The 27,205-nt window shown below is 41.3% G+C and overlaps 2 protein-coding genes across 7 annotated transcripts; one reads left to right on the top strand and one right to left on the bottom strand.

Moving 5' to 3' along the window:
* Positions 1-3,599: 3,599 nt before the first annotated feature.
* On the top strand, positions 3,600-5,826 carry LOC149935296 (pseudouridylate synthase 1 homolog). Its single transcript, XM_090154782.1, has 8 exons — positions 3,600-3,655; positions 3,717-4,044; positions 4,108-4,352; positions 4,414-4,545; positions 4,602-4,680; positions 4,745-4,955; positions 5,303-5,493; positions 5,578-5,826. The coding sequence occupies exons 1-8, from the start codon at positions 3,631-3,633 to the stop codon at positions 5,726-5,728; spliced, it is 1,362 nt and encodes a 453-aa protein (XP_090010908.1). The 5' UTR covers positions 3,600-3,630; the 3' UTR covers positions 5,729-5,826.
* Positions 5,809-27,154, bottom strand: CtBP (C-terminal binding protein). 6 transcript variants are annotated; one of them, XR_016472390.1, is made up of 9 exons: positions 26,488-27,152; positions 15,332-15,645; positions 9,929-10,310; positions 9,557-9,862; positions 9,286-9,492; positions 8,986-9,216; positions 8,769-8,912; positions 8,182-8,694; positions 5,809-8,092 (listed from the first exon to the last, which is right to left on the bottom strand). XR_016472390.1 is itself a non-coding variant. In XM_090154781.1 (8 exons), exons 3-8 carry the CDS (start codon positions 9,975-9,977, stop codon positions 8,258-8,260), a joined length of 1,362 nt encoding a protein of 453 aa, XP_090010907.1. In that variant the 5' UTR covers positions 9,978-10,310; positions 15,332-15,645; positions 26,488-27,154; the 3' UTR covers positions 5,809-8,257. The 6 variants fall into 6 exon arrangements, 5 of the variants coding, with proteins under 5 accessions (XP_090010907.1, XP_090010903.1, XP_090010902.1 ...); XM_090154781.1 differs by having other exon boundaries at positions 5,809-8,682; positions 26,488-27,154; XM_090154777.1 differs by having other exon boundaries at positions 5,809-8,694; positions 9,929-10,303; positions 15,324-15,645; positions 26,488-27,151.
* Positions 27,155-27,205: the final 51 nt, after the last annotated feature.

The raw sequence follows: 27,205 nt of genomic DNA, 5'->3' as shown, positions 1-27,205 counted from the left end.
AATGCTTTTTTACAGAGAGTAGTATCTGGGTGAATCTCACTACAACGAGGACACCGTGTAACTTCGGCCAGCTGACGACAACGCTTGTCAGAATGACCGTAACGCAAACAACGACGGCAGCAAAGGGGGCGATCTTCAAAAGGCCAGACATAGAATAACTCACCATAAATTTGAACACGTTCTGGAACGAAGGAATTAAAGCCAAGGAGAACAACCTTGCTGTTTTGACCTAGTCGACGACATTCTACCAATGATTCAGCCTTTAGGGAAATTTCATTCTTCATTTCAGCATCAGTATATCCATGGTAAATATTGACAATCTTACGGCGTTGTAAGGGCAACAAATTAGGAGCATCCACCAGCTTGACCGGGATATCCCCAATATGAGTTAGTTGTCTGAGCTTTCCTGCCGCAGTGGAGTTAACGGGAGTAATAGAAAACTTATTCTTGGACAAGAAGCGGACATCTGAGATATCCGCCCTGTTAACAGACTTGGAAGTAAGAACCTCTTTAGCTGATAGAGCTAAGGTCGTATCGTCATCTCCCGCGGTGAAGATAAGGGGTGGAATTGAGGTAACATTACCTACTTTTGTAGGTGGAAACGACGAAGCCGAGTCCTCGGATCGGGACCGCTTAGGGGCCATAATGACCCGCTAAAGGTTAGAAAAAGAGAAACCCGCAAGCGCAAAAAGCAAAAACGGGAACACAAAGAAAAGGAATTAAACAAACCAGACAAGTTAACTTCTTGCACCGGCCGCGACTCGATGCAAAGGGATAGTGAATAGGAGCGGCCTAAGCCTAAAGAATAGCTTACCCTATATGGCGAGGGAAACACAAAACTACGCAGTAATGATAACCCTAATCGGGAAATGCAAAATTACGTAGTAAAAAACTCACAAAAAAGCGAGAGGGAAAAAAAGGAAAAACTTCGGAGCAGACCGAAAGCTAACCGTCTCGTACAAAAGTTCGAGGCGATCAATCCTCCAAGGTTTCAGCATGAAGGTTTCAGTTAAAGAATTTTCTCGGTATGTATCTCCGAGCCAGTCCGAACCGGCAGATAAGAGCGGTGTACGACTACATCGACCATACGGGCCACCGTACGCAACTTAGAAATCTCATAGGTAACTAGAATGCTGCCGCCTACGGCCGAGCTTGACGCCAGTTCACCTTGAACCTTCAGCCAATGAGAGGCCGTAGAGTGGTTCCGCCAAAGAGGATAATAATCCTCCTTGGATCCTCTACTATAGCGGGAGATAGGTGACGTCATTCTCTCTGGTGACATTAAATTCTTGGCAGAACCACTCTTTGAGCTCTGATTGGCTGAGATCTGGCTATCGTCTGCCACGGCGTTTGGCCCATTTGCCAGTTACACGGCAGCATTCTAGTTACCTATGAGATTTCTATGGTACGCAATGAAGTACTCAAAGTATGGTGTCCGAGCGAATCTGGCTCCGTGCCCCGCCTCCCAAATTTGGCCACAAAGGGTGTGGCGGGACGTCAAGGCGGCGAAGCAAGCGTGATGGAAAAGGAATGCCGTGAAAAAAAGACAACTTACACCACTACGCTGTGAAGCCAAAACTAGCCAGTGAATATTACATTACTATGATAACAGCTAGGGAAGCTCTCCCGTCTGCAGCTAGGGGGGGGAAGAGATTATTGGTGGAGACCCCCAGTGCAAACTCTGTGCCGAACCTACCGAGTCGGTTACCCACATACTGATGGAGTGCCCAGCCCTAGTGGCCAAACGTGACGCTATTATGGCGACGAAGACAGTGCAGGAGGGGGGGGGGGGGGTTGGAGTTCCTAGTTACGCCAGTGACCCACAATAGACAGGTATCCTCGGGGCAAAGGCACAGTGTTTGGTGCCCTTTGAACAAGAAAGGCAGGATGCGAATTCTGACTAGCTGAGCCTTTCGCTAGTAGATTATTTAACCGTGGAGCCCTCTGTTTCGAAATGTACGTGTTTCTGGTAGCTGGAAGACCGAGGGGTTAGAAATTTACCAAAATCCCGTACACTTTGTCTAAAATCGTAAAATCTTTTAACTCTCTCTATGGTAAATTAACATTGAAATCCCAAAATCACTTCAAAAATAATGATAAAATCGCCAAAATCTCTACGAAATCCCGAAATCCCGTACAAAATAATGACAAGTGTCCGACCCCTCGAGGAAGACGGCCAGTTCCCCGGTGAAAGTTTTGATTTAGGACGAACCGATAAGTCAGAGCCGGAAGGCTTGACTACGGACACCCAAACCCGAGCCAGAAGGATGTTTATCATTCAAGCCCAAATCCGTTTCCGAAGAAGGCACCATAACATCAGCGACAGGGACATGCGCTTTGACCACTTTGAAGTGGCGAATAACCCATCCGGTTTCCCCAGCCTTTTACTTTTCAGCTAGGAAATGTTTTGCTTGAGCAAAACGACTACGTTGAGAGGGAGTGTGATCAGCACGAGCAGTAATGGAAAACTTGAATCAGCTAGTCGCTTTGTTTTTAAATAGGAATAAATATTGCTCTTATGTCCTTCTTTAAAATATTTCTCTTATGTCCTTCTTTATGCAATGCCACTTTAATCGGTCTCGGACGCATTCCAGCACGAGGGACAGCCCTGCCAAGACGAAAGCAACGAACAAAATTGTTAATTTTACTAAGTTGAGGAAGCTCGGTTACAGCTTGAATGTCCCCAGCTTCAGAAGACTCCGGTATACCAAATAACAGAACATTGTTCTTGCGAGACAAAACATCCATTGTTTCATCATTAACAATGGTTAAGGACTCGGAAAGTTGGGATTTTACATAATTTATCATTGAAAACACAGTATCCTTCGAGCAAAAGGTATCAAGATTAGCCTTCGACGATTCCACTAATTGCGTCATTTCAGGGGCAGTGCAATAATTGGGTCTTAAATCAGTCTGAAGATTCTACCACGGGTAATTTAGACGAGGAAACTAGCAGGTCCTGAATTGCGTTGAAATTTAAACTAAACCAAAGCAGGTAATTTGGCCGAAGAACCCCGCAACTCAGTTTGAACCGCCTTTTGTAGTGCTGATCCTCTTCGACGGCTGGGACTAACGCCATCAAACACAACAATGAAGACTACTACGGCCACAAAGCACCATCTTGATAAATGGTGGTCAATTAGGAAACCTAAAAAACGACCAACGTAGTGACACAACAGCGTTCTCCCCACCTTGCGCTTCTCTCTTCCAAGTCCCCACTGTGCGCCTAACGCGAAGCGATAGTGAGCCTCCCTGATCCAAAAGGGACCTACCCGAGGTGGGAAAAGAACTAAACTGAACAAGTGAACTGAAGCCTTCCCATCTTTTTCTCAAATTAAATTAATTTCATGTTTTTCAATTATTTTATTCGTAATGATTGTTTTAAATCCATTTTATATAAGAACGTAAATAAGCCCCTTTTTCCTACTTGTATTTACTTTTGAGATCATTCTTCGAAAAATCATTAGTAAAAAGAAGCAGCACTATCGCCATCTTCTAGCTATTTAATTATTTATCCCATTTCACTACCGCCATCTCTGAGTTAGAGAGGAAACGTTTTTGTGTTTTATTAACCGGTTTTTTTTTGAACGATGTTTAAGAAGGTAATTATTCTAACTTCCGCTTAGAGGAATGTTCAGAAAACTCTTCGTCAAACGTAAAGCTGCCAATTTATTTAAATAAAATTTTGTATCTTATCATTTTTATTTACTTTACAGCCTTGAGCACTTTATGTAATTCCTTGAAGAAAATAGAAATAGAACGTAGGAAATTATTAAATCAAAGTAAAAATATATACAAAACAATGAGTAGCATTACAAAACTAGAGGAAAATCAGGAGCCCATAATGGAAAATGAAAATCATTGCAAAAGAGCAGCTGATTCAGAATCATTGGAAAATATACAGACCATACAAGCAAAGAAACCAAAGTTAGAAGAACCTCTATCACAAAATGTTACGCCTCAGGAAGTTTTCATAAGAATAAAGTTAAAGAAAGTGGCATTGCTATTGGGTTATTCAGGCACTGGATATTATGGGATGCAGAAGTATTATTTAAAATAATTCAATAATATACATCACTTCATTCTTATTGATTAAGTTATTCAAAGAAATCCAGGAGTTGTTACAATAGAAGATGACTTACTGAATGCCCTCCACAAAGCAAAACTAATTCAGGACGAACATAGAGACGTTCCTCAAACTATGTTATTTCAACGAGCTGCGAGAACTGATAAAGGGGTTTCTGCCATTAGACAAGTGGTCTCTTTCAAACTACCCACCAGGGATAAAGACAATTATTCAAAGGATATTGAACTAATTAATGAAAATCTTCCACCTCAAATAAGGGTGTTTGGTACAGTACTTTTTAAAAAAATCATATCCGCATTATATGTCATTTAATTCCAATTTTCAAGGTATTAAAAGAGTTACAAAAAGTTTCAATTCAAAAAACAACTGTGACCACAGAACTTACTCTTACATGACTCCTTCCTTTGCATTTGCTCCTAAAACTGAAACCAACCCCGATGAAACATACAGGATAACGGGTAATTTATTGAGTAACAATAGTTTAAATAATAGCTAATATCTTATCAAATTTAAGAGGAACAACTCAATGCTGTCAATGCGTTTTTGAATAAATTTCAAGGATGTCACAATTTCCATAACTTTACAGCAGGGAGGTGTGTAAAGATGCGTATATTTTAAGCGTATTGGTATTCTTTTCTAAAACGTAATGTTTTAAAGGAAAGCTGATGATGCCAGCTGTAATAGATATATGCTCATCTGTCAATGTGGCGAGCCATTTATTAAAGATGACATAGAATTTGTTCGACTTACTTTTAAAGGGCAAAGTTTCATGCTTCACCAGATACGTAAAATGGTTGGATTGACCATTGCTTTTATTCGGGGATTTGCTAATGAAGAAACTTTAAAGAAAACATGGGCCCCAGAAAGGGTAATAAACGTAGGGCTCCCAGCGATCCTATAATTACTGTATTTCTGAAATGGTCCTATAAAATCTTATTACTCCATTCATTCTATCCATTGTTTCCAATATTTTTAGCATTATCAGTTAAAAGCTAACTTATAAAATTTTAAAAAGATTTACGATCATTATTAACATGGTTATGATTACATTTAAATAAGAGCCATAAAACTTCTATATTTTAACCCTTTAAAACTCCTTTACATTGGTAATTTAGTCTTTTAATTCATATATATTTTTGAGCACTATTGACTGGGAGCCCTGTAAACGTATAAGTTATAAAAATGAAGAGTTTTTCATCCTTAAATACTTTTTAGGTTGACATCCCAATTGCCCCAGGACTGGGCTTGATGTTGGAATTTGTTCATTATCAACGATACAATAAAATATATGGCGGTGATGGTTTTCATGAAACCCTTGAATGGGATGAAGACCAAGAAAAAATCAATCAATTTTCAAATGATTATATCATTCCTACAATTGTGAAGGAAGAGAAAGAAAATAAATCGTATCCTTTCATAACTTTTAAACATGGAGAAGAACATTTTAGGTTTCTTAGAGTTTAAAAAAAATCCTTAAATTTCAAAATCAGTATGCTGAATTGGATGGAAATGTTACCATTACATTCTTACGATGTTAGAGAAAATGAACCGACCAAGCAAAAAGATACTGATATGGGAAGTAAAAAGCAGGAAGAGGAGGGGATTACTGAAGTTAAAACGAATGTAGTTTCTGTACAATAAAATACCAATCACTATTGGTAAAAAAACCTTTCTCAATTTAGTGTTCTTAATAGTTAAAACAACACTCAAAAACCCCCAGAATAAAATGTGCTAAATTTATTTTTTTTTGTTTCGTATTTTCTTATCACTGCCACCCAGCAATGCCAATTTTTTTCACACAAAAATGACATGAATAAATGAAGTTTTCATTTTTTGTTAAACATGACAACAGGGACGTACTATATTTTTTCCAACCACTAAAATTTTCATTTACTAAAAGTTGTCTCCCCCATATTTGTTTAGGCCTTTTTTAAGTTGCTTAAATATTTCCTTTTTATGAGGTCAATGAATTATAGCCTGTATTTGTCTTTTTTTTTTGGAACAACTGTTTCAAAATTCTAATTTTTTTTTCAACTAACTTAATCCATTTTCATTTAAGGCCTGAGCATTTTAATACGAGGAAAAAATTGGTTTTTATTTCATTAAAAAAATATTCGGAGAATGAGAGTAAAAAGGGATTGAAGCAAAATAATCACATTCATACAATGTAAATGAAATCAACTTTGCGTTCTTTAAAAACACTAACCACGTTTCTTATTCCGTATTGCGAAAGAAAATTTAATGTTAAACCTTAAATCATATATGCCACAAAACAAAGTTTTAAAAATTTGAACTTTTTGACTTAAAACGTTTTTTAGGGAAGCTCATTTTATATATGGTAAAAGGTCATCTTGTGGCTCTATTAATACGAAATAAAGTGCATTAATTTATGTAAAATCCTTCGTGGAAACTACTATTGTTCATATCCCCTTCGTATCAAAAAGGCCAAACTTAATACAGAAAGTTTTGTTCAAATCATTTTTGAAACATCCAATTGCCTTAAAAAATCTACATCAATAATTTAGATTTTTTCCTTTAAAGTTAATTCATAATAAATGTTAAAATAAATTCGAGATGAATGATTATGGAATGATTCTATCACGAAGATATGTGTTTTTCTATTTTCCAAAATTCAAAACAATTCTCAAGGGTTTTTTTGAAACTCAGGAGTATTCTACCCTAAATTTGCCTCGATGAAAAATAAACAAGCTTAGAAAGTTTAATTTTGCCAGCAAGTTGTTAGTCTACGGCAAATGCTCAACCAGTGTAAAAAATTTTAAAACAAAAAGTTCATTTCTTTCAGCTAGTTCACTTTCTTATTAAATAGCGTAATAATTGTGAAGAGGGAAAGAGCTAAACTACAGTAACTAATTTCGAATAGATTCCTGCCAATAAAAGTTCCTAACGAACAATTTTAATTTTTTTTTAACGCAAACCATTCTTTTCTCCCCTACTCAATTTTATATTAGGCGTCCATTTAAATCAGCCATGGTTAAATTTGCATCGCAAAACTTCCACAAATTGGAGGGAACCTTAAACACTGGAAAATAACAAAATAATCACGAAACCACACAATTTTTACTCCCTAAAAATCAAGAGAGAAAATGAAATCCACACATTGAACATGACATGACATTTTCCAACCAAAAACTAAACAGAATCCAAATGTTAAGTTTAATACTTAAGCAAATGGACGCCAAACATTTAGTTTGACATAGTTTGAGAATTTCCTGCCCAAATAAAGCTATTACGCTCATTTTTCAGTTCCTTTATACAATGTCTTTTCCCACAACTCTGTTAGTGATTTATGCCGAAATAAAGTCAATAGTTGACAATTTAATTCACTAAGTTACGCCGAGGCATTGCTAAGTTCAGCTACTATCTACTAAACGTAGCTTAAATCTCGCAACATTTTCAAGTTTTGTCCAGAAACTCAAGAGAAGTTCCCTTCACAAAAATAAACACTTGGTGGAAGTTTTTTTTTTTTTTTATAATTCTCTTCGTCATCAGGAGGGATTTTGTTTTTAAGGGAGGACGTGTTTTTATATATTTTCTCAGTCTATAAAACAAAATTGTCTTTTCAAGAATAGAGGATTTACTCAAAACTCCCGTTTTTAATACTTTAGACCACTCACGCACACCCATGGTTTTCAACGTAGATGGTGGGCAGCGAAGCTAAAAAAAACTTATTTAGGGGGGAAAATTAGGTGAACGAGGAAAAACTTTTGTTTAATATAAACCCTAACAAATGATGGCACGTTAAATGTAAATAATAACATCTGCCAAACTGACTGTTTGCAAAGCATTCATACTGTCCCTTTTTACTCTACAATTAAAACAGTTGGAAGAAATAATATTTTCTATTTTTCGTTCGAAACAAAAGAACCACATCTTTTTAATGGGGTTTCAACTTTTGGGATACTTTGTTGTTGTCATTGTGATATTCTGAAGGAGTTCATAATGTACAAAACATTTTTTGATTTAATTTTCTTTCAGTGAAATGAACTGATAAAGGACAAAACAAATATAAATCGAGATGAAGACCTAAAAAATATTGAAATAAGGGGCGATAAACGAGGGTTTTTTCATATTACTTTTCTTGTATCTTGAAGAGGGGTCATGAAGTTACGTTTAGGAGACAAAGAGGTAGAGAAGTTCACCACCACACAATCAATGCACTTCCGAACTTTCAGGTTTAGGCTGCAAATGATTGGGAGTGTCCTGTAAAGTGGAGTGGGGTTGAGACGCATGAGGTGGTGGTGGTGGTGGGGGGACAATGGAGGAAGGAGGCGTCGGTAAGGGCTCTAACGTAGTAGAATGTGGAACCCCCATTGGATTGTAATTGTAGCCACCACCACCGGCGCCGTTCATACTTTCTCCGTACGCTCCACCCGCACCCACCACTCCGCCAAGAGCTCCGCCAGCGCCACTCGCGCCTCCCACAAAGTACTCCTTGTTCACACAATTTCTAAGAGAATCTGGTATGCGGCCTACAATCGCTCGTCTAATTTCCGTGGCAGCCATTTCCCTGAGCTCTGTGCAACTGGCATCGCTGTACCAGGCAGCGTGAGGTGTGCAAATAAGGTTTGGAGCATCTTTTAAAGGACCTGCGTGTAGAAATTAAATTATTTTCCCAATCCAAAATGTTGAAGTAAATTTGCACCTAGGTATATCATCTTACCATTGTTGTTACCCGATAAAGCGTTGAAAGGTTCGTTTTCATGGACATCTAACGCGGCAGACCTAATCCTACCGTCTTTAAGAGCAGCAGCGAGTGCATTTTCATCTACTAAACCTCCTCGTGCTGTGTTGACCAAGAAAGCTCCTGCAAACGAAAAGGATTATTTTTAGACAATTCAAAACTTCTCCTGGTCGCAGAAATGCCATGGAAATATTACCGATACCTGGTCTCATTTGTTTAATGGTATACTCATTTATGAGATGGTGGTTGTGTTCATTTAGAGTGCAATGCAGCGAGACGCAATCGCTTTGGAAGAGCAGATCCTGGAGAGTGTATACCCGAGTTAAGCCCAGAGACTTTTCTATACCATCAGGAAGGTAAGGATCGTAGAAGATAACATTGAAACCAAAGGCTTTAGCGCGTAGAGCAACTGCCGTCCCTATCCGGCCTTAAGTTCAGGAATATTAAGTGGTTAAATAACTACCTGGAATAAACCAACGGCAACCACGAGACTTACCTAATCCTACAATTCCAAGTGTATCTCCTCGGATTCTCGCACAACCCTGAGCAGCATCTCGAACTTGTTCGGGACCTTGAAATTTCTTTCCTTCCCTGACCATATTTGCTAACCAATACGTCCGCCGATATAAGTTTAAGATGAGGCACAGCGTTGTGTCAGCAACTTCTTCAACACCATAGCCTGGAACATTGCATACGGCAATGCCTAAAGAGAAAATAAAATAACATTAAAATCAGTGTTCCCCAAACTTCTTTGGCTACCAGCTTACCAACTTCTCCCGCTGCTTTAACGTCAATGTTGTCTACACCCGATCCAATTCTAACAATTATCCTTAAAGCTTTGAATTTTTCCAGATCTTCTTTTGTCAAAGTTATCGTGTGCCACATAAGAGCACCCACGGCTTCATTTAAAACTTTTTCATGAATTTCTTGAGTTGACTGCGCATCGCAAAAAGCGACTGTGGCCACGTCTTTTAGGATGGGCATTTCTACGGAACAGTCTCGCCCATCCAAGAGAGCGACCAAAGGACGAGTGTGCATTGGGCCATTAGTTATTGGCCCACCTCTCGCTCCAACTACAGTTAAAAATAATGGTTTAATTAAGGTCACGAAAACTAAATATTTTTTGGGGGGATATTTACTGGGATTGTTGTCCATACGAGGCCTTTTCATTGGCTTCTTTTTGTCCATAGGGGCTGTGGCTACACCCGTGGCTAGGGTTACTGCAGCCGCTGAAGGGTTAAAAAGAAGCGGATGACCAGTGGCGAGGGCGGCTGTAGCTGGTGTTGGAATAGCACCAGATGATGTCCAAGAAGGAAGGTGAATTGATGAAGGGGATGGAGAGGACGTGGTGATGGAAGATGTTGGGAGAGGCAATGGGGGTGGTGCGGTTGATGAGGGGGACAAACGGACGAGACCAAAACGCCCCTCTATCTTGAAAGTTGAAATTTACGGAACCCTCTTTAATTCAATGGAACAGAGGGGTTTTACCAAACCTCTCTGGAGGTCAGATTGTTCTCAAACCTGCAATTATACAAAAGCAACGAGCTTATCACTAACAATTGGAAAGCGATAAACTATTACGTTAAATAATTGTCTAAAATAATTTGGGTACCAGGATGACGGAGCGTTATTTTTCAACATTTTTGGCGGCAAGTACCAAAACGTAAATTGGCAAGGCGGAAATTAAAATTGTCGAATGATTTCAGAAATTGACCTCCGCGAGAGAGGCGAAGGAAATCGCGAAAAAGAAACCTATCACGAAATACTTCCTGGTTTTAGGAGAAAAGGGAGGTAACGGACGCGTTTCGGGTGAACGAAGTATTGTTTGTTTCGCGGTAAAATAAAACGACTTTGGCAAAAGACTTAAAAATCCAGTAAAGGAGGGGAAGGCGCTTTCAAAACGTTTTTAGAACCGTTCAAGCAAGAATCGTAGAAATTATTACGCCGGCCCGCGCTTCTACATCGCTTCCTGTTTGAAAGCAATATCAATAAAAATTTAGGTCTTTGAAGAGGATAAAAAGTTGTACGTAGAATAAGAGTGACTGGGTTTACTCCTTCGCAAACAATATCTGGACCAAAAACCCGGTTAATCACGTTCAATATATAAAAAAAAACGAATTAATAATAACGCGTCTAACGTAATAGGTAAACAATGGAATTTGTAACAATATTTTTTAATAGAACTATTCAAATTGTCCTTGCCGGTTGGAACTATATCCTACGAAATTTTGTGGAAACTAAACAGGTTTGGAATTTATTAATCAAATATTTACGCGATAAGTCAAGAAGAATAATTTAAACCCAGGGTATAATCAGTTTCTTTTAGTACGCTATCTGAGTATAAGAAATACTTGGCAAGATGATGACGCGGCTGTACACGAAAATCGCTGCGTCGGACATCGCCCAAAAATTACTTATTCAACAACAAGCCTCTATCTCTTTTTTCCCCTTTCCGTTATTTTAAATGGAGCCCCTGTACGATCGCGCGAAAGAAGGGGAAAAGCCAAGAAGACTATATAAACACATTTTATTATAAAGACGGTAAGCTCGAAGCGAAGAAGACGCGAAAAAACCTCTCTCTCGCGGGGAGAAAAACCCGAAACATCGCCCCCATCCTGAGCGGGAGTTCGCGTTGAATTTCCTACTAATGTTAAGAACGAAGCAACGATTGAGATAAGCTAAGGGGAAAATGAAAAAAGGGACATCTTAAAAGTTGTTCAATCTGTGGCTTATATTTAAAAAAAAAATGAAACTCAACAGGCCTAAAAAGTGTCTAAAAAAAGCTAGGCAGGCGCAGTCAAGGCCAACTTCGGAAAATGACTACGGGGCAGCGCGCAAACACGCTAAGGAACGTGTCATATTATCCTGGAAGCGAGTGATAAACAGATACAACTATTAAAATAGTATCCAGGAAATGCCGTTCTCATCCCTTCTGCCGCATCTAGACTAAACGTTGCCAAGAGAACATGACGTCAAGATAGAGGACCGAGAAGAGAAGAAAAAAAAATGAAGGGGGGGGGGGGGGTGTTAGCGTGCTGACTTCCTCGCTGGGCCGACCGACAAATGTCTGCCGGAGTGAAAAAGGGAGAGCGAAGGGCCTCTAAATGGCCAGAATAAGAGAAAATAATAAACAACAACGCTTTATGGAAAATACTAGGGAAATTAAGTTAAGGTAGCGAAAAGAATTCCGAAGGTTTTAAGGGCAAAGACGTTGCGACTTTAAACAGTAGTTAGTAACGGAGAACGACTTGTTCTAAAATTGGCGGACTTTCAAGACGCGAAACGAAAACCAAAATCTTAGCGAGAACGTATATATACTATATAGGTTACCCGAGAATGTCCCGACTCGGAACAGTTTAATGAAACAGACATAATTATTCTACCAACTATTTCACAATTTATAATTAAGTTAAATCTTTAAATTCGGCTTTTAATAAATTTGGGCGAAATAAATAAAAAGAGTTTAGGTGCTTTCTCGTAGCTAAGCCCCGCCTTGAAACGACCGCCATGACATTTCACGTGATTCTTCGAAAAAAATCACGCGACCACCATCGGCGTCTTAATGTCATGGCCGAACTAAACTCGTTACCATGGCAACGATCACGGGCCACACCCTCGAGCAAGCTACAAATGAATTATAAGCGTTTCATAGACGGCGCTATTGACTGACCACGTTCTCAATAGCCTGGATACGTTCTTGGTCTAGGGGATTAGTGGGTAAAAAAAATATTGCAATAAATGGTAGTAACACGTTTTCTAGATGGTAATATTGAATGACCACGTTCTCAATAGCCTGGATACATTCTTGGTCTTAGGGGATTAGTGGGTAAAAATAAAAATTTAATGCAATACATGGTAGTAACACGTTTTCTAGATGGCACTATTGAATGACCACGTTCTCAATAGCCTGAATACGTTCTCGGTCTAGGCGATTATGGGGTAAAAAGATTAAAAAAAATTAACATTTTTTAACGTAATAAATGGAAGGAAAAGATATTAGCCGTGTCACTGTATCGAAAGCAATAGCGCCTATTGTATCGGCGGGAGGCGGGTCTTATTATTGAGATAAAATTTGTTGGCTTAACTCAACAGGCGCATCGATGTGATGGAAAACGGCGTAGAGGTAGTCGAAACATCTATAATACTTTATCATCCAGTTTCACAAAAAAAACAGGGATAAAATCATTAACAAGAATGCTGTCATGCGCGTGACAATTTTTTCTTTTTCAGCCGAGCACCTACGCTGCCACCCCCCCCCTCGCTACATACACGCCGAATCTCCGAGTAAAAGCTTTACCTCAAATTTCCCCATTTTATCTAATTGAACGAAAAACGTATCATTTATGTATATTCATGAGGCTTTACGGTTGAGTTCGCATTACGGAACAAGGCCGATAAAGGTCCGGTTAAATAGCTAAAATGGTTTAGCGAGGTTCCCAGAATTTTCCACCTAATACAAACACGTTCCGCGGAACCGAAAGGAGACGTTATACAAATCCCCTAAGGCGTTTAGATTATTTTTTTTGGGTATAGTCTAAGCGAGGATTACATTCGGAGGAAGGTAGAAGCGTTTGAGACAGCGAGATACGGGAATTGAATCGGCTAAGCCCCTACTACGAACCAGAAATCGACCCCGAGCGCAAATAGGATTAACACCTGTCCTTGTTAATTTTAGTCGTTGCGCTTCGGCCCGCAGAAACCCATTGTTTAGAAAAACCAGTACGATAAATTTGCGCAGGGTTGCCACAGTTTTTTCACATTCAAATTCCTTGACTTTTCCCTGACCATCTCCGGAGATTTTCCACGTCTTATTTTGTGCGAAAATTGAATTTTTTACCCAACATTTTAGCAAAGGCTGTTTAATTTGCAACCTAACTTAAATTCCCTGATTTTAGACTAATTTTTAAAATTCACCGACTTTCAAACCTAGGAGCAACAAACACAAGGAGAACGCAGCTAGCCTTTAAACACGCTAACGAAGGGTTGTGTACGAATTTCATTGGACGAGCGTCACCAGCCTTTACGCTGAACGTTTTACGGGCGGGGGGGGAGAGACAATTTCCGAATTTTCCCCTTCCGACGGCAGCAGGCGCTAAAGTGTCTAGCCAATGAAAAATGTACGCAAGAAAACCCACGACTTTTGACGGGTTGCGTTCTCCTTGTGCGGGGTGTTGTCTTTGCCGCTCCTAGTTCAAACAAATTTAAAACGTCCCGACTTTTCCCTGATTTTTAGACTTTTTTAAAATGCCCCGACTTTTAGACTAATTTTTAAAATTCCCCGACTTTTCGACCCATATTCAAATTCCCTGACTTTTCCAGGTACCGTGGCAACCCTGTTGCATAATTTGGGAACTTAGAAAATAGCCCAACCACTTCTCGATATGACTATTCTCGGAAACAAAAACATCAACGAAATTGGAAAAATACAAATTATCATATTCATTATCGTCTATTTAATATTTGAATTGTCTCTCCAGGAATTTTAAGGACAAAATTTAATCAACTCGGGTGGGAGGGGAACAGAGATAACGGAGAGGGGAGGAATAAAAAAAGATCTACCCAATTTTTAAAATTAGAAAACTTGGGAGATAAAGCGATGGGAGGGAGAAAACTGAGACTGAGCCAAGGCTTAAAAATTTCGTTGGGGGATGGGTGTACGAGTGTGTAAAAGAAAACTATAAAGTTTGAGAGTGCAATTTTAGCGAAGGGTGTCGGTCCGCAGAGCGTACCTCATTGTCGGGTCGGGAGGCAATTGTCATTTACGCCCTGGCAGACTAATATAGTCGGTGGCGCGTCGCGGGAGAAAGAGACAGAGGGAGTCGAAATCCTCCGTCGCTATCGATCGAGTAATTACCGAGCGCGGGGAAAACAAGCGAAATGAAACAGTACACGAGCCCTAGTTAATAATATTACTAGAATAAGAGTCGGCCGGAGCGCGAGCGAATAAAACAATTTGGTCTATTACACCGAATACGTGACGTTCGGACCTCCGTCCGTTAGAGCGAGAGACGGCGGCCATAATTGGAGTTTACCCGATTTAAAGGCCCGTTCGAACCACCCTTTTAATCGACCAATTACTCCCTTTCGTTAATTAACGTAAAGACTTTTTCGTACGAGGAAGTCGTTTAGCGCGAACGGACACTATCGAAACGTTTTAAGCCGCGGAGAGAGAAGAATATTTGGCTCCTTTTATTTACTTTTGACCCACTTTCGACTAAACGTATAACGCGCGAGATATTTTATTTCTCGCGATTAGAATTTGAAGGGACAAAAGCGTCCGCGGCCCATACGCGATCGGGAGAATAAATTCGATCCGTATCGTGTCCTATTGGCGTGGACGGTAATTCCTCGACCGCGATAGGTATCAATCCAAAAGGCGGGGGCGGGTTTCCCCCTCAGTCGATAATTACGGCAGCCTAGCGTATCAATAACAACGGCCCTTCGTGTCAATATTGAGACACTCGGCGATGTTACGGGCGAATTAATTGACGAGGCCGATTGAAAGCGGGTCTCGCCGGAGATTTGATTTTTCACTCACTCACCAAAAAAATGCGTGTATAATAATGTCCCGGTTATTCAACGAGAAAGTGTCTTCGAAACGAAAGGCGTGTTTGTTGCGGGTGTCCGTCAGAGGGCGTCGGTGGCCGGTGCGACGGCGCCGCTGTCCGGAGGCGAGCGGCGGTGGGGCAGCGGCGTGGCGGCGGAACGGGCGTGAGGACCAGGAACGGCGAGACGAACTGACCACGGAGGTAGAAGAGTTGGCTGGGACGAATTGCCGGCGGGAGTGTCGTGTAGGTGGGTCAAGCGGTCAAAAGTCTTCAGAGACGAGTACACACTCAACATAGTGCGTTTCCTCCTGAAACAATAACGATTCCGAAATTAGACATTTCGGACCAATTTAATTCGCTACTTTCCAATTTTGACTTTGACCCACCGCGGAAAAACGCGTTCGACAAATATCCGACAATCAGTTTCACTTTCAAAAACCTTCCCAGTTAAATTTACCCTTTTATTTTATTTACAATTTTTAAACGCCTTTTAACAAATAACGTAAAATCATCAATAATAAAAAAAAAAGTTGGAATGTAGAAAATTGAAAAGACGCGATTCTAAACAAATTCGACATTTCCCGCAAGAAACACGCTGGTAAAAAGAAAATACGTGTAACAGGAAGTAAGCGAAATGTAGGCCAGAAGCGCGTACGTTAAATCTAAGAAAGCGAGGAAATAAACTAGTATCAAGAGAAAGGAGTAACCACCAAATAATTAAATAAAAAACGACGTTAGGCCTAAATAATACGAGGAAAGACGCGTTTTAAGACAAGGAATAATAATTATCCACGTAAAGGTTACGAAACAAAGGTGGTCGTGAGGACATAATGACTAAATAGTGACGGAATCCATTTTAAATCGAAAAATTATCCGGGCCCGAATGACGAACGATGCGATAAAATTTCCGCCGTCCGAGAAGTTTATTTTCCCTACAATCGCGGCCTTTCCTTAAATTGCCAGGTGAGATTGTCCACTCGCTAATAAGAGGCTGGCGATACGACGAGCGAGACAGACCTTCGAATTTCGATGGCGGACATATTTGTTGCACTTTGGGACGAAACGGTGCCGCCACCACCTCGCCTTATTATTATATCAGAAGCGGGGACTGAGGGGGGGGGGGGAAGAGTGTCAGAATCATCTCCCAACTACTCGCGTCTCTGCCCCCCCCCCCCGCGCCAACAGTAGGCCTAAAATCGAGAGAGAGAGAGAGAAGACTTTTAGTAGAGCTACAGTCGGAAAAGGATGGGGGAACCAATAGGGAAAATAAAAGATGGGGAGAGTCCGAAACAGGGACGAAATGATGGCGAACGTACACGCCAGCCGATCAACTCGAAAGCGACGCAGTTAGGGAAAGGGGGTTCAACGAACTTATTTTCGAGCCCCCCCTCGCCTCGTCGTTCCCGCGCGAGAAAATAAGGAGAGATTCCCAATATGTGCCCCCTCTTTCTCAACCCCCCCGAGCCGTATCTCTCCTCTCTTCGCCTAAGAATCCCAACGCAACTTTTTCTATACCCCCTCCCCAAAATGGCCTTCATCATTTTGGGCGGTCGAAAATTCGTTATCCTCTCTCCTCGATTTCTTACGTTTATTTTTTTATATACATTTTTTTTACCGTTTCCTCTTCAAAGATCTTTGTAAGATGAAGGAGACAAGTTTACGACCGATATATAAGCTCCCTTACTTACGGGCTATCGCGGAGTCTCCGAGGTTTACGGGTGGACGGGAACGGTCCGTCTTGCCATTAATTATTAATCACTCCGTCGCGAATTCCCTCATTTCTCCGCGGCCCCTAAAGGTTGTCTTTTCCGACAAAGAACAACCACGCCGGAAAAGAACCTTCGCGGGAATTCAGTCTGTACAAAAACGAACTCGATTTATTATCAGTAGTACAGCGCGCGTTGAAACCAAATTTCGCGTAAAGGTAAAAAAATATGGGGCCTCTCCATTACGATCGCTATTTACTCAGCTTGCAAAATAACGCCTTTGCCCTTGGATAAATTCAAGTTTACGCACGCGTACCGCGTTACCCGCGCGCAAAAAAAAACAGATAATAAACAAAAGAACGGGAGAAAGAGAACAGAAGGTTGTCTCCCCTCTCCCCCCTTTACCGAATTACAAACGTAAAGGGAAAAAGTAACAACCAAGCAGCGCCAGAGAAGACGCGATTAACCGGGAATTAATAAACTAATTAGGGAATGCAAATTTCTAAGTCCTATTGTATACGCCAAGAACCGTGGTGTTGGTTAACATTATCGGAACCGGGAGAGCGGGAAAAAACAACGCTCCTCTCTTTCTCTTCGCAGCCTAATTAAAATGTCACCATCAAAGACGAAGGAGAGAATGCCCTAAAAGATGGTCACCCCCTCCAAAGAACTCGAGACGGGACCGAAAAAATAAAGCGCCGAGAGAATCGGAAGACGAAAAAGGAGGCGAGGGCGACTGCGCCACTAATAAATCCCATTCGCCGAGTACGTCTTTTACCTTTCACGCCGTAACAGAGCGTCTTTTATCCATCCCACCCGATGATACCCCATCAGCATCTTCTCGCCATGCCAGCCAACTCCCTTTTCTCTTTCCAGAGGGAATCCGCTAAAACAATTCGGCAAATGCGAAGGATATAACCGTCACAAATCTCCATTCACCCGAAACCTAGGGACGGAGGCGCAAACGTTACCCCCCACGCGCGCCTTTACTCAAACTACGAACTGGCTCGTTTTCACCAATAACGATAACGCTTGCGACGACATCTTCGTTTTGTAAAATGCGCCGATGACTCTGTTCAAGGGGGGGGGGGGGGAGGGATTCGGTAGGTGTAAACTGTCTACAATTATAATACCGAGACCCAGTATAGAGATAGGGTGTTCTTATCCCCCTCTGTATATTTCTAACGCTCCCAAGATGAACCAATAAAAACAAAAATCCGTCGAAATCACGTTTCGTAGGCAACAGCGTACGCAGACAGGATGGGAAGGAGAGCCCGACTAGGCCAACTAATATATAAAAGATGTAAAAAAAATCGCGTTCGAGACATCTCTCGTGCTGAATTTTTATATAAACGTTACGTTGTTCGAAGCCAGGTTCAACTACGGCGGAGGATGAAAAGGGAGGGATGCCACTCGGATAAGAAGAATAAAAAATGGGGGGATGAAAGAAGAGATGGGCGAATCAGGATGGGGGGAAACGAGACCAGAAAGAAGTGGACGCTTTTTAGGCCTGTAACGTTGAAGAGGAGATTCTTTCCAGAATTGAAGCGGATTGGGGGGGGGGGGCGACAATGACGGAGATGGGATGTTAGCGAGAGGGGGGGGGGGGGGGGGGTGTAAAGAATCCGTTTTGAGAAAAATATACGACAGGAAAAATAATTCCTACCCCCCTTTTCCGCCGTGGATATATTTGATTGGTCTGTTTAAAAACAAACTGGATGTATAAATGCGGAGTGTATTCCGTATCGACGTAAAAGAGGGTTACTCGTGTTTAACAAGGGCGTGACCGTACATTAAAGAGAATTATGCTAATGCAGGCTAATTAGAGGCGATTCGCTGCGACGTTCGTTAGCGACGAGATAGTAGAGTGGCCAACCAGTTTCAAAATGGGTAGTTAAATAAGTTAAGATTCATTAATTTAAACGCTCTAAAAATCACTCGAAACAATTGTTTTAATTTTAAAATTATAATTAACTAGTTCAAATGGACTAAGAACCAAAGTGAAATATATTTATATCTCACGATGGTATTATTTGGGTTTTAAAGTAAACCAAATTATTTTAAAATTCAGCCTGTATTGCGATAAATATATTTAAACGGGAAAAGTTCAAAAGATTTATTTTAAATAAAAGAAAATTAACTTGGTAGCATTAACGCCTATTTTAATAAATGTTGTTACTTGGATGCTCTCTAAAAACCTTGGATTTTAAATATTGTTAATATTTCGTGTGGCTTGCCATCGTTCTAGCAATAAAAATAGTTCCACGTTTAATCAAGGACAAATTCACTACAAGTACCTTTATCGATTTCACCGAATACAAATTAACCCAAAACAATTTCCCTTAACAAGATATCACCGTATTCAAGTATTTAAGTTAAAAGGAACCACCAATGGACTGCATTGTAAAGAATGATAAAATTAGCGAAAAAGTAGATTAGTCCATTATGAAAAGTGATAATAAAGCTAAACCCTAAACAAATTTGAAGAAATTTAAAAACTTACTAATAGCTCGTACCGATAGGTCTTCGAGCAAACAAAAAGACGCGAAACTCGGACCAAATAGATCTTCGAGTGAAAAATTATATTAAATAAAATAGCCAGAAATTCCTAGTATTTGCCAAGAAAATATATCAGAATAAAATTATAACCACAATATAACTGAATTATATCGCTTTAAAAGCGTAGTAGTATTTTGATATTTAAATTTATGAAAGCCTTTCGATTCAAACAAGTCTTATCACTTCATTTCGAACAATAGGTAAAGGCAAATGTTGGAGTTAAAACCGTTCCATAAATTACTTTAGTAATAATAATAAAAACATACTTGTCAATATAATAACAACCTGCAATTTAAAATATACTTCAAACTACGTAACATAAACAAAAGTTCCCAATTAAATTTTAAGACCAAATGGAAGTAATCGATTTGTGAAAAGAAAATAAATGCACCAAACTTTATCACGTAAAACTACCTAAACAATTCAGCCACGTCAAATTACCGGGGGGATTAGAAGGGGGAGGGGGAAGCGGGCAAACGTGATGGAAAACAAGTTACGCAACTTTTCATAATGCGGTTGAACCCGATTTAAAAAGAACAGATTTATTCTAATGAAGGCGGGTGGAACAAGGTACGGTGGGGGGGAAATAAACATTACGACAGATATGAGATTTATAAAGAAGCCATCGTTTTTACTAAAATATACAAGCGGGGGGGGGGGGATAAATCGCGAAAGCCGTTAAAAAACGTACCGACGAAGTTTTTTTTAAAAATGGGTGTGGTTGATTTTTTCCGAAAACTACCAAAAAGTCTACCATCAAATAGTCGGGTACCGAGTTGGGGGCATCAGCCGACACTTCGACCCAAAGGCGGTGACGAGGTACAGTCTGTTCCGCGACGCCTTTGATTAATTGTCGTCGAGAGTCGTTCGCTTCTGCGTCTATATTATACGGCGCAGAAGTGAACGAAAACCCACGCATTGATTTCTTCAGTCTCTGACAGCGAGCGGCCGACGGAAAATTGTATACGCGCCTCGCCTGACAGTCGCGTCGAAGGCGGCGGACGATATCGTTCGGGCCGCCTCGCTCTGCCAGGTGACGGTCGAGAGTGTCGCGGACTGTTGACCTTCGTAGCTACAGCGGTCCCGAAAGAGAAGGACTATAGCCCCGTTCCTCCTTTGGCTACTTGGATAGAAGAACGGAGGAACGCTTTTTTATATCAAACTAGAGAGAGAGCGTAAACGGTATGCGGCTCGCGTGCTGCCCGAAAGTTAACATTCCGGGCGATTCGACAAAGGGGGCAGGGGGGTTTGCACCGAAAAAAGGGCGGGGGGGGGGAAGGGTTTTAGGTTCACGTGTGGAGATCCATTAATGCGTGGAACTCCCCTTTTAACGTGAAGGGGACATTTTTAGACTGGAAAATTAATACTACGACTGCTTTAAATATTAATAGGCAATTCCAAAACAGCGACTATTTAGCTTTCGCCGTAAGAGGTCGTCTTATTAGTTCTAATTAAATTTATTAATTTACATTTCAATAATCGGTTATGTCGAATGAGTACGGACGACAAATAGGTCAAGAAACTTTTATAAGACCTCCCATCCGCGTATTAATTATAATAACACGAAATATTTCAAAGTGGGTCGGCGAAATGACAATAATTAATAAAAATTAAAAAGTTAGGAATCTAATTTTTTTTAAATAAGAATTAAAAAGATGGGAAAACATAACAAAAATACACAATAATTAAATGGTATTAACAGTACAAATAACTAGAAAATTAAAAATATTCTTCAAAAATAAAATGTCTCCTCAAAAGCATTGTTCGGTTTGACAAAAGAAACAAAAAAGAACCACACCGCGCGCGCATTATTTTATCACCGATAGGAATTTCAACTTTGGACTCGGCGCAACGCGATACAAACATTGCCGGTACCTCCCCCCCCCCCCACTTCATTCTCTATAACTCGTATTAACCCCCCCCCTGGCTAATTCCCTTTAAGTATAATCGCGCATGGAACAACATAAAGTGTCTGCTTCTCAGTTTTATATTATTTTACACGTACCCCATTTTGGGAAGTTTACGTCTCCGTGGCGTAATATTTTCCTCTCTTTCCACAACCTACCGTAAGCCCCCCCTCGCCACAAACTCCCTTCTCCCCCCCCGAATTATTACGTCGACTACAACAGCCCCTATCGAGTTAGGAGAGACCGGTTTCCGCTTCTCAATTTTTTTCTTCGTTTTATTTTAAAAGTTTTTCTTTCTCCGTAGGTATATCGAGCCAAGTTCTTTTACAATTGAAGCTTAGGTGACAGCTAAGTCAAAGGCAAGATCAAGGATAAAGTCTGCGGCGCTCGTGTCGTCCCATTCCCCGCCTTTGAACACTGCTGACGGACTAACCCCCCACCGCCATCATCTAGTAGAGGGCAAAATGCAGAGAAAAGAAGATAGAATTCTGATGAAATAAAGAAAAACAGAATAATTACACCTATACCGAATGTCTCGAAATGTACGGGGAATTTTATCCATCGCCAAAGTGTGGGTAGCCAATAAAATAGTCGCATTTACCTTTAAAATTCAAATGGAGGTAATATTTTCGCCGAAAGACGGGAATTAATTTCCGCGAGGGATTTTAACAAAAAAAGCTTTTAATAGTTCTTTTTATAATGTAACGTGGCCTTCTTGTCTACAGTCGCGAAGAATATGTTTTTCTAGCGCACGGGCGAAAAATATACCAATAAAGCCGTGTCTTATGATGTAAAAGCAACATTTATCAGGGTACATAATATTTCAAAAACCATTTTCCCGGATATTTCCAGGTTATCCAGAGTAGTTGTGAATATTTTCCAGGTGTACTTTATAAAACAATAGGGGTCTCTAAAATGTTAAAAACATTACTGTTACACTTTCTAATATAATATAGTCAAGATTGAACGTATGAATTCAATACTAAGTAATAATTTTAAAAAATACTAAAACAAATTGCACATAATTTGGAGTTCTCATAATTAATTTCCCTGACTTTTTTGCTTTAAATAAATTTCGAGGGGCTGATCACTCCCCGTAATCGGTGTACAGGCCTGTAGCTTTGACTGCACTAAAATGATTACGTAAATGAGTACAGATTTAGCACTACCAAAGGCTGTACTCATTTTCATATTTATGTAATCGGTGTACATATTATCAGAGAGTGGTTAGCCCCTCGATAAATTTCACTGATTTCCATGTTTGTATGAACCCTAATTTATGAAGTCAACTATTAGTAGTGAATTATTAGATATTTGTATACCTTGGTTCTAAAACGGTTTACGTAAATCTAAACAACGAAAACTATGGACAGCCGGTGCACCGCGAGTAGTTGACTAACAGGGGCTATTGTATTCTTTACGACGAAAAAAATAAGATATTTTACGAAAAGCGTTTGCTTAAGCGAGGAATTTTCACCGAGTTTCATTAAAAGACTGGGACTTTTATTAAAAATGCAAAACCCTTCGGTCGGGAAACGCGAAATAAGGGTATAAAGAGTAGGCGCGCTCAATACGCGGGTCGCGGTGGATGTAATTAAAATGATCCGGTTCGTAGGAACAATAAGGGAACACGGCGTCTTTAAACACGAAATGCAGCCGCGCGGTAGGGAGGGTTATCACCGCGTCCGTTATAGGACGTTTCGATCCGTATTGTAGAGACGGAATCAAGGGGTCAACTCGGATATCGAGAATTAAAAAATCCCTTTTAAAGAAATGGGAGGGGGAGGTCTTGTCAAAAATCTTCGCCATTACGCGCGGGTGGGTGGGTGGGGAATGGAAGGCAGTTAATGGCTGATACCGACATAAACGATTCTTTTAAAAAGGTAAGGGGGTCAGCCACTATAGGAGGATGAGGAGGCGAACTACCGCGGAGGTGAAGCGAGGCGGCCGGGCCAGGGGGAAATAAATACGAAGCGGCGGGCCCTGGGAGGGGAAGCTACGAAATAGTCTCGCTAATAAAAAAAAAATCCAAAAGGAAGAAGAAAGGGGAGGAGGAGAAAATTTCGCCTTGTTGCTAACGAAACTTTGCGGAGGACGCGCGGATCGAGAAGACTTCGCTAGCGCGCACGTTGCTATATGGAATGGAGCGGAGACTTCAGCCGACAGTCCGGTCAAAGGCGGACGCCTCTCGCCCAGCAAGCGCGGTCGCGAGTGTCAGGTGAGTGTGGCGGTCTGCGGGCGAAAGAAAGAGACACGCCGGGTAGGCAAAGGGTTCTCCTTTTTTTCCCCAGCGAGAGCGCAAAAATGTCTGTGTATCGATTAGAAGGGAAAAGAGAGTCGCCTGTGGGGTCTCGAGAAGAGAAAAAGAGGAAGTTTACGAGGCTCACGCGATGACCAAAGACTCTTCCGCCCCCCGCCTTAGAACCCCCCTTCTCCGATTCCGCGCGTCCCCCGCCTCGGAAAAGTCCTCTCTCGCCGCTCTATCCTCGATTTCTATCCCGAGACCCATATCAAACTCCTCCAAAAACACGCTCCCTTGACTCCCCTAAGAAGCCGGCCAACGCTGACGGGACCGCGCCGCGGATTTTTGGAAGAGAAGGGGGCCGAAGGAGGGGTCAAAATTAGGCGTCCAGCGGAAAGGCCGCCATCTCTATCACCCTCTCTTCTTTCCACGTACGTACGTATATCCATCTCCGGGAAAGAAAGAAAAAAACGCGCTTCCACGCACCCCTCTTCGTTCTTTTCCCGGCGACTTCCTCCCGACGTGGTTTTTATAACCGCTCCCTCTCCTTTTTTCCCGCGATAATATTTTTATCGTCTTTCGTCGTTCTCCCCCCGCCGTCCCGTTACGAAGAAACGCGCCGGAAAGAAGAAATATTTAATTAAGCCCTAGGCCTTTGCCCCTTCGAAATCCCGATGGCTAAGATTTAAACGTATCTCGACCAAGACGGATAACATTCGCGAGCCGAAACGATTTCCTCTTCAAAACTATACGCTATCGAGATATATTGTTATTGAAAAATCTAGGACATACGTGGAGAAAGCGACGCGTAATCAAAACATTTGGATCAATATCAAAGTGACTGTGTGTGTGTTGTTGTAGCCCCTCAACCCCCCCCCCCCCGTTTTCCTCCTATTGATGTAATTTCTAGGAAGGGTGACCCGGAGAGAGAGAGCTCGCGAGTGGGGGTGGAAAGGCAGACGCGGGGAAAGTTACGAGCCAGAAATCGGAGTGAGAAAGAGAAAACGAGGGTCGGACGCGAATTTAGGCCTTTATTACGTTTTGGACGCTTTTAATGGCTCTAACAAATCACTAAATAGACGTCGCTTCAAATACGCCGGCGCGAAATTTCTGGCCTATTTTTACCGACTTTTCATTGGAAACGTTGACGTGAAAATGGGCGATTGTATCGAGGCGTCTTCCGTAAGAGGATATAACCCCCTTTTCGCGGATATAATAAAAAGGTGACGTTACGAAAGTTTCGCCTTATTTACATTTTCGACTAAGTTTACCTTTCGACTAGGCGACGCTTTTTATTTGTCGCGTAAAGGTATTTCCCCCTTACAAATCTTTAGCTCTCCTACAGGGGAGGATTTCCAATCTCCAAAAAGCCGCGTCAAAAAATGGAAACCAATCCTCATTCGCCAAGAGCCGTTTGGGGAGACGGGGGGAGCGTAAGAGGACGATGGGAACTCGCGAAGGGGGGAGGGTTTTTTCAAAGATTTTCGAATTTAAAAACTACGATCACCTTAAACAATAGTGAAGAGGAAGCGAAAGAACAAAAGGGGAAAACGGATATTTCACTCCCTTATTACGAGTAAAATTAAAATATGTAGGTTTATTTCTAGCATTTCTTAGCGCGCGATGCGTGAAACGAAACGGAGACACACACAAAAGATGACGTCACTTAAACGAATGGCTGGCGAAAGAGGGGGGGGGGAGCGGGGAGGGGTGGGTGGCGAGCGATGTAGCGGGAGGAACCCGCCCCAGAGTCCGGTCTGATAAAAATGGTGACTCAATAAAATATTTCGTCTTTCCCATACCGAACGATGGAAAAAAAATCTCCGCTTGACAAAAATTGGGAATTCGTAATTACGCGATTGTGTAAATTGGCCTATCGAGTTCGAGTTATCTGAAAGGACGCCGAGGGTTGTCTACGTAGCCTTCGAAAGTCGAGAGATATAATTAAAAAGAGGCTGCTTTGAGAAATTAGGAGAGCAGCCATTGAAACGATTTGAGGGGGAAAGCACAGTTTGCCTGGCGACGAATTCTTTCTCTTACAAAATATTTTTAGAATACTTCTGGGGAATAATAATGCTCGGGAATGAAGAGAATATCGGGGAGGGGGCGGAGACGCTAGTCTGTGGTTCGCCCTTTGGGATGGGTTCAAGATCGTCACAAACAAACAACACCCGATGACCTTCGTCCCGTGATTTTACGATAGTTGTTGCTTACATTCCTACTCTGGAAGGTTTTACCAAAATAGGATGGGGGTAAAATAATACTTTCATTTGAATTTACTTTGGTTTATTACGAAATTGACAAAACTATGTCATCGATTACTTCGAAAGCGAAACTTCATTAATCAAAATCTAAGACAACTATCGGTCCGCGTTACGACGAATATTGGGTACCGCCATAAAAGATCGCGTCATTAATTAGCGGGTGTCAAGTCGGTTATGATATTTTATCGAATCGGACATTCGAGGACTATACCTCGCGAGAATTACGAATAAGGCTGGTGGAATGAATTTGATACGTGAATAATTCGCTAATAATAATCTCGTAAAGTTGTTTACAATTGATCGCGGTAAATTCCAAAATCAATAAACGTAATAAAATTCCGCCCGATTACATTTCATCCTATCGCGACCCGCGTTAAATTAACCTCGGACTATAAGCCTAGGACTTTGCCAATTTTTAACTGTCCCCAAAAATGGGCCAAAACGGTTGGCAAGAGGCGAAAAGAAATATTACCTGGCAACGGCCGAAGGAATCGTTGTCTTAGTCTTCGAAACTTCAGAATGTTTCTTGCGAACAACTTTTTGGTTGAATTTTTCAAAACAAAAAGAAAAAAAAACGAACTACGCGTTTTAAATACGTTGAAGCCTAGGCTTTTCCTCGAATCCCAGGGAATCCTTCCACGGCGGCGTGTTGCGAGTTGTAGTTGGGTTACCAAACAAAGGCAAACAGGCGCGCTTTCTAGGCCTAAAACTAGGCCCTCGATGAACCTGTCCGCGCTGAAAACACGAGGCAACGCTTCTCTTCTTTCGCCTTCAAAACGCACAAAAGCCGTACACCCGCGCACAGGGGATGCGAAGACCTCTCGAAGTTGTCGGCGGTTAGCGTCCGAAACTTCGAAACTCTCGGATTATCAGGCACTGTTACGGAAACTTATTAAAATCCGTCTCCAAAGCGACGATTACCGTAAACTGAAAGGCAATCCTCGCCAAAACTAAAAACACTTAAAAATTCCCGTTGAATCGAAACCGAATGAGGGGCGAGTTATGGAATGACGTCTATCGCCTTTTCCACTCGCGTTAAAAAACATTCCCCTTGCCTTCGCTGGATTAATGTTACCTCAGTCTCTCCGCTTTGCTTTGGTCCCGCGAGCCAGAGAAAGCGGCGTTATCTCTCGGCTGATTTCTTCAATTTTTAGCGCCACCTAGTAGGTAGTTCCGTTTTCTTAATTCTT

The sequence above is a fragment of the Leiobunum rupestre genome, chromosome 7, assembly GCF_980474605.1.
Source record: "Leiobunum rupestre chromosome 7, qqLeiRupe1.1.hap1, whole genome shotgun sequence".
Lineage (NCBI taxonomy): Eukaryota > Metazoa > Arthropoda > Arachnida > Opiliones > Sclerosomatidae > Leiobunum > Leiobunum rupestre.
The sequence above is the reverse complement of the archived record's forward strand: the minus strand, read 5'-3'. Positions and strand labels throughout refer to the sequence as shown.